We start from the raw sequence: 12,811 nt of genomic DNA, 5'->3' as shown, positions 1-12,811 counted from the left end.
TTCCTTGATCCTATCTCTTTTCTTTCTTTCATGCATGAAATGACACTCAGAATGAATATTTTTAGAATGTAGACATAATTTCTAAATTTTCTAACGTATCACTTTGCAAATTAAAGCACTGTTTCTGTGGTGCATTACAATTTTAATCACCTGTCTTCTATGATGAACAAAGTTACAACTTGGAAAGGATACTGTTGGGGCAGTGGTTCATTTACTATTAGCAAGTACGTTTCATTAATTAACGATATATTGATTAATGCGTTGAAACTGCAGTTAGCCAACTAAAGAGTTCTTCTGAGAGCAATCCAACCGAGGTCCAATTTTGAACACGCCAACAAAAATTGAACTATCCAAAGAATACCGTGATCCCAAAGGACCCAAATCTCCTCAGCAATCTCAGTGCAATCTTTTTCTCATGGCACCGAGTATATACAACTATCAGGCATCCGAGCACCGAGTATATAACTTTCTGTTCTACTCTCCATTCGGGCGCCACCACCTCCAAAGACCCAGAGCGAGGCGGCTATCATAGGCGGGGGAGGCTGCCGCCTTCCCGCAACCTCGTCTCTTATTCCAAACAAAAAGATGTGGATGAGAGAGATAAAAGGACCACAGACAATTCGAGAGATTCTCGAAAACAACTACCAGCTATTTAGATAGGTATCCAAGTAGTTGGAGAATATATTTCACTCGGCAGTCTCTTCCAAAATAAAAAGAGAGACCGAGAGACACTTATTAGGGGTGAGTGGAAATTAAAATTTAAAATGCACAATATGTGATGAGTGGAAATTGATCTGAAGTTCTCAACAATCACAAAATAAGTTCTAACTACTAGACTACAAATAGACATGTGATATTTTACGAGAGGATTGAAGTATATAATTTTTTAAAACAATAAATTTCAATGTACATAACTAAAATTTTAAAATCATAGCAGTGGCATAGCACCTTTATAAATGAATGTAGATCCGCCCAAAAAAAAATAGTAGTGCCTTTCTGTGTTTATAGAGGGGGAGAGAGAGAGAGTAGTACCTTTCTGACAAACACTGTGCTACTTAAAGCTCATTAAAATTGGGCCATATTTCCAACTACTTAAATCTCATTAAAATTTGATTCTTCCTTTTTGGTGTTTTTTTCATCCTCACAGCATTTGAAATAACAAAACTTTTACATAAAGTAACTACATGTCTCTAGTTTTGGGTGTACATCAAGGAATAAGCTATTTGGATTTGACTATGTTCTCTCTATCCACTGAACATTTTTCCAAATAAAAAAATAAAAAAGCATCATTCAACCTTGGCAACTCCTCCCTCGGGACTAGTGTCCACTATAGTGTCTATAACGAACCTACAAAGGTTTACAAAAATCAAATACTCAAATTTGCCTTCCGCATTAATACAGATTTCAAAGTTTCTAGAGTGACCCTGTAAAACCTCAAAATATCGAGCATAAATTGCAACATTCTTTGCACAATTTAAACACAGTAACTAAACTAGCCTTTCCTGACTTTTTTGTTTCTTCAATTATGTGAGGAATGGTGGTTGGTCAATTTTTAAAAATAGGAAATAGTATATAATAATTTTGAGGTTTTGCACAGTGCACAAGGAATTCCTATTTAAATTAAAATTGAAAAGCAAACAAAAAGAACAGTAAAAAGACATACTTCTCAATCTTATCTTTGGATGATTGTAGGACATATATTGCAAGAATAAAGGACAAAATAAGCCCTGCAACAGAACCATGCCAAATTCAGATACATATTTGATTAAAGAAAAAGAACATGAACCTTCAATTTAAAATAACTACAAGCAAAATAAAGCAAGTTCCAAGATGTAAATAAAAGGTATGCACTATTTGTTCCGTACTATTTCATTTCTTGATTAATTTTAGTTTTTTCTTAATTTGTTTACATTTGTCTTTTTCTTTTTACACGCTGTCCGATACTGCTGGCAATGCTAGCAGTAGTAAAACGTCTCTACATTGTCAGCGGTATTGTACCAGACCCCAATGTAACTCAAGGTCCAGATCCCCTGATGTAACTCAAAGCAAATCGGACAGCCAGGATGCAAACTCAAAATTTGAGGTACCTTAGGTAATATGAATTTCATGCACACATAAACAGATAAACCCTTAACCGAAAAACCAAAAGCTGAAATTGATGTACATCCTTATCGGGCTTCAATAGAGAATGGAGTGTGTATCCTCTGAGATATCTCAACTTTTGTGTGACCGATAAGAATGGGCCAGTATCATTTGCGCTTTGAGATTCGTGTTGAACGCATTTAAACAGTTGAGATTTTCCAAAAAAACACTCAAAATTTGAGATATCTCAGAGGATGCGAATACGATCTTTTAATTTTTATTATTTACTTTTATGGGTGTTTTAGCCCTTTTTTTGTTTCAGAAATTTGCTGAGACAAAATCATACCAGATCCGAAAAGCACGTAGAATCCACCAGCAACATCTATTTCTGATGTTTCCTCCCTATATTTAAAAAAAATATTTATTCACATCGTACTGGTATTTTTAAAAACCGAACCAAAGCAGATGACATTACTATACCAACTGGCACGTACTTACCAGGACATAAGCAGCCTTGTAACAAGATGGTGTCATCAAAGCCATATCTAAATAGAATAAAGCCCTATACTTGTTACAAACCCCCGCTAATTATAATTCCCAAGCAAACAGATCCCCCCAAAAGGACACAATTCTGTACCAGTTCTCACAGGTATAGCACCAGGACTTAAGAATGTTACATTTGGAGATATCAAACTTACCAAGTATATCTGACAATGATGTATTTAGGCCATTGCTGAGGGCTCCAAAAATTCTTTTTGATGTCTTGATGCACCTGTATATCTTCTCCAAAAAAAAAGAAGGAAAAAAAATTACATAAAAAAAAGGGTTAACAAAACAAAAAAAATGCGCAAGTAAAGGTAGATGAACCATACAATGGTGAGGCATGTCTATTACTTTAGCGGTGGCTCCATGTATATCATTTCCAGAGTATTTCTATAATTTGGAATCATAAAAAGATGCATTAGGAATAGTAATAGAGAACAAAAAAATATCAGATGTTCTTCCATCTGAACCGAAAAGTTGACCCCTTGGCCCTTGAGTGTATGTATTTTGCATAGCATTCCATATCTAATAAATTTTGAAACAAAATACATTAAACTAGAACACGAAGAATAGACAAGATTCTTCCATCTGAACCAAAAAAGTTTGATTCTTTTGAGAGTATATATTGTACATAGATTTCCCAGGGTATCTACAAGATTCGAAACCAAATACATTGAACAATCAAAGGGTCAAATTTCCCAGTAATGTTCTGGACCAAGCATAATCTAGTATCTACCTGGTACTGGGACAATCACAGTGGCATCCTATAAAAAGACCTTACCAAATGAAAGTCAATCATGGGTACTTCTGGGCTCTTGCGGTTTATTAGATAAAGCCACGGCACATACACTTTTTCATGCCCGATTTGAAATGATCTGCATTTTAGGTTCTTATATTAAGACTATATACAATAACAACGATTGTTGTTCTTTTTTATAAAATTTATTTCATTAGCAAGTCATAAACCAAGCATATTAACGGAAGATATTCAATGCACTCTTTGAACAGCACATTTATCAAGGATATCCTACAACATGAGAAATATCCAGTATGCCCTACAAAAAAGGTCAATTACCTCCTCATATGAAACATGCCTGTTTTCTTTTAAAAAATGACACAAACTACCCCTAAATCTCACATCTAGAAAATGTATGAGGTAAGAAGCGTATACACTGGGCACATTTTTCAGAAAATAGAAAAGGGTAAAATGGGATACTAATTTGTTTTCAGAGAATAATTGTGTGTTTCCAGGGTACATATGGAAATTTATTATTTTGAAGGTAGAATAAAATGACCAAACAAAAGGAAATTGAGGAGCTTACAGCTTGTAAGGATCAGCACCAGTGAAACCAACTGGTTTGGGAATTGGCATCAAAACCTATTTAAAATTCAAGTCATAATAGAAATATTGAGGAACATGTAATCAAACCAAGAAAACAAGCACTTGAGATAAGAATGGGATATTACATGGGGATTGCAGACTTGCAGAATAATTCAAAAATTGTAATCTAGGGTTAATTATATCACAGGCAACGAGCTTTAACAATTTACATGAAATATAATTGATATTAAAAATACCTCCTTATTGACTGCAAATACGGGGCAATAGCGGCCCACTACGTCATGCCATACAGTTCGTGACTGTAACCATAAAAAAAAGAACATATACAAATTAAACCTGGATAAAGGAAACTACTAAATGTTCTTCAAGTATTGGCGGAATACAACTTACTCCTTTCTATTTCCAACAATTATGTGAAGGCATTCCAATTTGGATGATGAAGCCAGTAAAGAAGGTCATTTTATTTCCCTAATATGTTATGCTTACCAGTGGTGTTGCCGGGAATAAGCAAAAGATCATTACAGAAATGCACATATTCTATTCCCATCTGCTAAATTATGTTAGACATAATATGGGGCATAATTGCAAAAGATTCAAATCTTGTTCACAAGACTAAAAAGAGTCCTAGGCTAGCATGGTTTAACTCCCAACCAAAGCATTATGCTTACATGCTTTTAGTATCGGTTATTACATCAGAGTAAGTGCAAAACTAACATATTCAAGTTGATTAATAAATAGCGACTGACGACAACAAGGCAAATCACAGTCCTGTTCCAGCCAAATTCCTCAATTAAACAATACCCAACTACCAAACTGGACATAAATTGCTAGAAACCTAATTTCAGTATTATTCTAGATTTATGCTGTAATAATTTATTTTGTAACTCACCCCGTGATATTGACCAGATCGGCTCATGGGTACAAGCTCTCCAGGCCTATACGCGAGCGACAGTGAAGGGAGAGAACAGATCCATACGAGGAATATGAAAATAATTGGTTGAGTTGCACGGGAATGAGAAGAACAGTGATTCCTCGCCATGGTTTGGAAAAACTCGCCAAAGAGAACGAGTGAGACGAGAGGAGCTGGGGAGAGACCTTCGGAATTTCCGAATTCACATCCCCTCGGGTTAGACAATTTTAGCCTGACACGAATCTCAAAACGACCTCTACAGTCTCTATAGGAACCGGATTGAGTTTGACCCGGTTGGGATTAATCTGGACCGTCAGTTTCAATTTGCTTGAGTCAGGTACCTGCGAGGATAACGATTCCGGAATTTCCTGAAGGGAACCCTATATTTGACCGAAATTTTTATTAATAGGAAATTATTTAAATAAATATGGATAATGCATAACAGATTTGAGTTTTTTCGAGAAAACGTGATAGTTTAGGATGTTATAGACCATCACGGCTAGGAACAATCTATTTCTGCCAGGAACATATCCTATTTTGATAGGAGCTGACACTGTTTCAGGCCGTGATAGTCTATAATGTTCAGAGGACATTATACACTATCACATTTTTTTAGGGTAATTATAATTTCCCCCACCTATCCATCCCCCAACTAACTTTCTATTTTAACTATAATTATAACTACTATTTCTAACAACTTTTATTTCTTTCATCTTTCTCCCTTTCTCTTTCACCTCCATCTTCTTCTTCCACCTCTTTCTCCCACCTCCATCTTCTCCTCCCACCTCCTCCCACCTCCGCCTTCGCCTCCCTCTCCCACTTCTGCCTCTCCCACCTCCGTCTCCGAACTCCCTCTCTCACCTTCACCTCCTACAACTCACCTCACCTCCGCCTCTACCTCCCTCTCCCACCTCCGCATCCCACCTCCTCCTCCGCCTCCGTTTTTCCATCGATAAGCTCCCCTCCCTCTCCCACCTCCCACCCTCTCCCACATCGAAATGGTAAATACAATAAGCTCCCTCCCTCTTACATTTTCGCCTCGATTTTTTTCCTCTACGCCTACTGCTCCCGCTCCAGCGAACGTTATGTCGGAGATCATCCGTCACTCCATCCCAATCAAGCACGCCTCTGCCAGGAATAAATACTTCAATGTGTATGAATGAATACTTCATTGTGTATGAATGAATACTTCAATGTGTATGAATGAATACTAGAGCATGTCTCTACCGGGTCAGATCTGTCACTGTCAATCGTATCAAAATAATTTTGTATATGTATATGCAATTAACCCCTTTCATGTTTATATTCTCCTTTCTCATGAAGTAGCGAGTTTTGCAAAGAACAAAGCTTTTTAATGGTGAATTAGGCCGAAATTTTTAAAAATACCATTTTTTTAAAATTATTAAACCAAAACACCAATTTCGGTTGGAAATTTTATATTTCGCATGGCCGCTTCCTGGGGAAGCGGGCACTTGGAACCAGGCCGCTTCCGAGGGGAGAGGGTACCCTGCGAAATAATTTATATTACAGAGTTGAGTGAGAGATTCATTTCACGTTATTTTCACCATTCTTCTCAGCAGAACCGTAAGTTTTTTATTTTCTATCTTTTTTAAAAAAATTTAGTATTTATAATTAATTTTTAATTTTAGGTTTTCTTATACTCATACCAAATGGCTGTTATGGTATCTATTTACACTGGTGGTGAGATTTTAACAGGCCCTAATGGGGTTTATTACAGTATCGGGCCTGTTTCTGTGATACCGGTAATCTCGGGTACTGATTTGTTGGTTCTGAAATTGATTATTTCTCAGAACCTCGGATTGAATTAGGATCGATATGACCTTGATATTCAGGCCAAAATTAGAATGCCCACTGGTTCAAGCCAAACTTGGTTCCAACTTTTTCCTGTTCAGAATGATGGAGTCTAGCAGGTACTGTACAACCAGACAATTAGTTTTGCTGGGGGTGGATACAAGATAATTGAACTATTTGTGGAGATTAACCGAGTCCAGCGTCCTAACCCTCTTGCAAGGTTAATCCGGGGTGCTAGTCGGGCTAATGCGTCAACCTCATCAAGTCCAGTGTCCCAACCCCCTTTCCAGATTGACATGCCTGAAAGTAGTAATGCCCCAGTTCAGGACAGTGTTATCAGAACCGGACCGGACCGCCGGTTAAACCGAAAAAACCCGAAACCGGTCACCTGTCCGGTTCGGTTCTGTTTAAAGATCGCTTAAGCAACAGACTCGTTAAAATCCTTTTTAATCGGCTGGGTTTGTATAAAATCGTCGGAAAAAAATGAAGTCAAAACCCGGTTCGATGCAGATTTCATAAATCTAGCCAATATCGCGATTTTCTCTCGGATACTAAAATTTTCTTCCTTTTTCTCAAATTGCCAAGATGGAAAGCATATGGAAATTGGATCTCCTTCCTCCCATCACCTCCCAATTCTCAATTTGGCCATGTTCTTCAATATTGCTGATGTATTTATTTGTATTTCACGGTGGAGCAAGTAACTTGAAACGAAATCGCAAAAGAAGTTGTCTACATCCCATACTGTAAGTAATCTCATTCAATTAATACATTCAATTCTGTAAAATACATGAAATAGTTGAATTTATAGTAAACTTTGTTGAATTGATGCATGCATATTAAGTGTTTGATGAAATGCTCAAATAAAAATATAATTTTAGATGAAAACAGTGGGGTTGCCAATGATTAATCAAATGAAAAAACGAAGTTAAAAAATCAGTAAATTATTGTTTGTTTGCTTGTTTAAGTACTTCTCGATATGTGTTCGCTTACAAAGGTATGCTACAAAGTCTCAGGTACAGCTAGCTGTACCAGTTTAAACCTTGAATCTACTCTCGTCTAAGGTTGCAAGTGCACAACCCTATCCGTATAGTATAATAAGGTATCGATCCTCAGGGACGGTTTAATTCGATTCTAAATTCCTACAAATCCGAGTTAGGTACTAGAAGTGCGAAAGGTTTGGTTGGAATTCGTTTCAATTTCTCAATTCAATAACAAAAGATTGCAAAAGAAAATAAAAGTTTGTTTCAGTCAAGTTTAAAAGGATGTTTCCAGGGTTTTAGATTTCATCCTCAGCTTTGCCTCTCTGGACCTTCACTCGACTCGCATCATTTCTGATGCGACCCTAGTGATGCGACCCGCATGGTCTCCCATGCGACTCGCATGGCCATCGAGTGAATGCAGCATTTCACCTGTTTCTGAGTTATTCTATTGTGCAAGGTTCTACTGACCCTACCCACGATTCCTGAGCCTCAACTCTCGTTTATTAGCACCAGTAACCTAGTAGGGAATTGCAATTTCACCTTCTTAGATCTACAACTTTCAACTCTCGTTTATTTGTATTCAATCCAAGTCAATTGATCGGTTTGCTAAAGGTATCCACTATCTCTCAATAAATGGAAATCTCACCTTTCGGTTCAATTGATCTATCTTTTCAGATTTCTAACCTACCTCAAGTGGTTGATTAAATTGCAAGAGAGATCTAGATCAAGATATTAGAAGAGATGAAAGATTCATTCAACAATAGTCAACAAAATGCAATCACACAATCTCAATTAAGCTTTAAAAGAAAGATACACAATCAATTGATCACAAGAACAACTCAAATTCAAATGAAATACATACAATCAAAGCTTTAGACTACATCAACCCTAGAAACAAAGAAGAATCTACTCAAGCATCATAATAAAAGAAGAGATAAGAGTGAAGATCATGATAAAACCAAATGAAGCAATCTTGCAAGGATCTTCTCTCTTTCTTCCCTTTCTTGCACCACACTCCAAGGATCTTGAGGTTTTGAATCTTCAAATTTCGGAACTCCCTCTCTGGTAGCAGGGGTGACCTATTTATAGACATTTCAAAACGAGTGCTTCAATTCTGGGCCTTAATTGGGCCTTTGCTGTCTGCTCTGGAAACTCGCGATGCGACCAGCGTCAGGTCTGATGAGGGTCGCATCGACTCTGATGCTACCCGCATCGACTCTGATGAGGGTCGCATCGACTCTGATGAGGGTCGCGTCAGATGTCTCAGAATTCAGTAACTTCCCTGATTTCGCCCGTTTTCTGCAAAATAAGAATGAAATCGTAGCAGTACCACATTCTATGGATATTCAATGTAAAATACGCGATTTGGTGGTTTAAAATGCAGATTTTGGTACAAGAATTGGTCGGAACAATAGATCAAATATGGAGATATCAATATATTTCATCTATGTTACTGTTTGATAGTTCCAAGTCGGTACACCAAGCACCGGCAGTTGCATATCGAAGTGTGCATGTCCTGGAAAATAAATAAATTTAATTTTAATACATTTGTAATCATAAATAGATTTATATATGATGTGTTTATCATTATTTTGTTCTAGGTTTCTCTGACATCTATTCAAAACTATAGTAATTGTTTAATCATTCGACTTTTATAGTTTTTTGAATAACCTAATAATTGTGGTTGTATAGAAATTATGTCGGCAATTAATCTTGAAGCAAGTGGATATCATTCCGTGGAAAAAATTATGATCCTATAAGTTTTGAAGATTTTATTGATAATGGCAAGTGGATTTTAGATGATGATCCGCCACTCTTAACAGCTGATGAAATTGAAGAATTTCGCAAACAAATGGCTGCACTCAAGATACAAACTAATGAAGACAATGGTAAATCTTTCATAAACTAATTTGAATTATAAACTTCAATATAATTTATTTATAAATTCTAATTACATTACTACTTGATCACATGATTTTTTAGATGAATTTTTGAATTTGGATGAATTTAATTCTGGAGATGAAGCTGAAGATCCATGCACAGATAATACATAAAGAGTTGAAGATCAAGACAATCAAAGTGTTGAGGCTGGAGATCAAAATGTTTCAATTACCGAGTGGCATTTTACTTAGTCTTAGAATTCTAGTTTTTAGCATTTTAATTTTGTTGTTGGTTTACTTTCTTAGCCATTAGAAATATTAAATTTTTATTTTTGAAGTATGGAATTGCTTTAAAAGTGTGTCACTTCTTTTGTTGTTACTTGGGGCAGATTATTGAAATATTGAATTTTCATTTTGTTGTTGTTTAATATCTTCTCTTTTATTTTCATTTTTATTTTGTTGTTGTTTATTACTTGTGGGCTGTGGCAGATTATGTCACTTCTTTTGCATTGGTTTGCTTGTTAAATGGTGTTGCTAGTAAACTAGAATTAAGGGTAACAATAGATGCTAATTTCTTTATATGAGAAATTCAACGTATTTGGATACTGGAAACCAAAGTGGGATGGCAATGGAATAGTAGAAGGGTCAGCAAATGCAAGGAGGAAGCTACTGGTAAATGAGGGATGAAGGAAACGAAAAATTGAGGGTTTTCTAGATTTACTGGTAACGAAACATGTTTCTCAGTTTTTGTGGTAAACGAAGCAAGATTCCTAATTTTACTGATAAAAACATGTTTCTCAGTTTTCCAAATTTCTAATGTGTATGATATTATGATCTTTGATTTTTGAAATGAATTACAGAGATGACTCTTTATTTTATTTTTCCTTTTTTTTGTTTTTTAGCTGTACTGGTAATTTTCATGGTTGTCTTTTACTACTTTCCGTTAGAAAAGACAAACTGAGGGGCCTAGATACAAATATTGCTTTTATGGCTTGGACCCCTTGTCAGGGCTCTTATAGGTACCGGGAAATGGGACTCCTTGTCAAGCTTACATGCATGTTACTAGAAAAAATTTAGTACCCATATAAATTGTTGTTGTTTTAGAAAAAAAAACAGCGGTTGAACCGGACGATCCATCGGTCAGACCAATGAACCGTTGACCCAAAGATTTATCGGGTCAATGTCCGGTCCGGTTCTGATAACATTGGTTCAGGAGGGCCGACGGTCTACTAGTCGGCCCTCCCGTCGGTCCCGAATCCCTTTGCCGATTGACATGCCTGAGAGTAGTCAGGCCCCAGTTCAGAGGGACCGACCGTCTAATAGTCGGCACTCCCATCGATCCCGAGCCCAGCCTTGTGATCCGGAGGAAACTGAGGAGATGGTGGATCCGGAAATACAAGAGGCAGAGGAAAATTGGGGGGATGTTGATCCTGATTGCATGAGCGATCATAGTGACACAGCAGATACGAGGCTTGTGCTCGGGCAGCCAAAAAAATTCAAGGTTGATAAAGGATTTCGGATAATGGGTCGCGGGGTTGAGCACCCGATTGCAGCTTTCAATGACCTATCAGGTTTTCAGGAAGCAAATGTGGGGTTATTTGGTAGACATGCAGAGTTTGAGAATGAATTGTCAGAGGGACAAACCTATGATTCAAAGGAGGAAATGAAAGCTGCAATTTACAAGTTTCACATTCTTTGTAATAAAGAGATTAAGAATACGCACAGTGACAAACAATGGATTAGGTTCAGGTGCAAGGACCCCAGATGTGGTTGGTACATTAATGCAAGGGTCACTGGTTTTGGTACACAATGGAAAGTATCCAGGTGCCCAACAAAACATGTTTGTCATGCGGATGCCACAAGAATAGATCATGCACAGTTGACCGCTGCTATGGTTGCCGATTGCATCTCGGCGCAGATGAGAAATGACGTCTTTGAAGTCTTTTTTATTTGAAATATTTTACAGAAGCTGTGAAGGGGTAAGAGCATCTCCATCGGCTTGCAATTACTCTTGCAAAAGCCGACGTGGCATTTCAAATGAGAGATTGCACCGATGGAGAGAGAATTTCAAAATCGCAAGCTTTCAAGATTTGCAAGCTTGCAAATCGCTTGCAAATTGCTCAAAATATCAAATCGCCGCTGCTGGTCGCTGCTATACAAGCCATCGTGACAGCGGACTTCAAAATTACCAAATCCCCTTCTTCCCCTTCCCGTCCCCGTTCCTCCTCTACCGTTGTTCTGTCACCATTTTCGCCAATAGATTCGTCCATTCTTCCCTTCACCGTACGCCTCCATCCGCAGCTCTTCCCCTCCCGTTCGCACCTCCATTCGGCGACTGACAGCGGACTTCACTGTAGCAAGGTAAGAAAACACTAAACCCAGCTCAATTTTAAATTACTTGCAAATTGACGATGGTACTAGGAGGTAGTACAAGGCTACACTAAAATTGACTTCAAACTGGTCAGTGGGTCTCTGGCGTTCAATCTGCAGCTGGTAATTTTTTAGGTTTTTGGAAAACTTTTTCCAATTTGTTACCAGAATTTGCAAATTAACACCCAGCATTTGTCATATTTGAACATAGCACCGTTCATCTTTGAATTGTTGCATAACCCCGATCAGTGAAACAAGTGTTTAGTAGAAAGAAGTGACCAATTGTTCGTACCATCTGGCAGTGATAAATATCACTATATTAAGTAATCTGGAAGATTTTCCAAACTGCTGGGCTCTTTGGCATGTCTACTGTATATTTTTTCCTTTTCCTTAAAATTGTTTGATGAGCTGTTATGCTAGTTCCAATTTAATCTTATGCCTCCCTACTGACATTGCAGCAATTCTGTATGTGGCTTCAGAGATAGGTATGATGCAGTACTCAATAACCTAGGTAACATTGATAGTACTCCTCATTTTATTATCCTCTCCTGTTGCTTTGTTCACAGACTAACTCTAATATTTCACCGTTAACTGGTATAATGAAACTGCAGTATTCAGTTCCCTATACAATCAAAATGAAATACAGTAATTTGAACTCCCTAGAACTGGCTAGAGGATGCATCTTTATGGTTTATGAATGAAGAAAACGTCTGATATATATTATACCTGCATTTTTTGTAAGAGACTGAACTTACTGTTAAAAATCAAGCTGCTGACAGTAATAATAATTTAATCCAACTATGGAATACTTGTTTTGTAACAGACTTGGAACTTGGTGAATATATCCGTCCTATTATGGAAAAGGTACCTTATGTCTAAAATCTATGTATCA

The 12,811-nt window shown here is 37.3% G+C and overlaps 1 protein-coding gene across 1 annotated transcript; it reads right to left on the bottom strand.

Moving 5' to 3' along the window:
- Positions 1–1,108: 1,108 nt before the first annotated feature.
- NPU (ATP-dependent helicase/deoxyribonuclease subunit B) lies at positions 1,109–5,075 on the bottom strand. Its single transcript, XM_078321908.1, has 9 exons — positions 4,857–5,075; positions 4,204–4,266; positions 3,948–4,003; positions 3,407–3,500; positions 2,955–3,015; positions 2,781–2,862; positions 2,429–2,484; positions 1,664–1,727; positions 1,109–1,347 (listed from the first exon to the last, which is right to left on the bottom strand). Exons 1-9 carry the CDS (start codon positions 5,004–5,006, stop codon positions 1,287–1,289), a joined length of 687 nt encoding a protein of 228 aa, XP_078178034.1. The 5' UTR covers positions 5,007–5,075; the 3' UTR covers positions 1,109–1,286.
- Positions 5,076–12,811: the final 7,736 nt, after the last annotated feature.

The sequence above is a fragment of the Carex rostrata genome, chromosome 20 (genome assembly GCF_964058835.1).
Source record: "Carex rostrata chromosome 20, lpCarRost1.2, whole genome shotgun sequence".
Classification (NCBI taxonomy): domain Eukaryota; kingdom Viridiplantae; phylum Streptophyta; class Magnoliopsida; order Poales; family Cyperaceae; genus Carex; species Carex rostrata.
The sequence above is the reverse complement of the archived record's forward strand: the minus strand, read 5'-3'. Positions and strand labels throughout refer to the sequence as shown.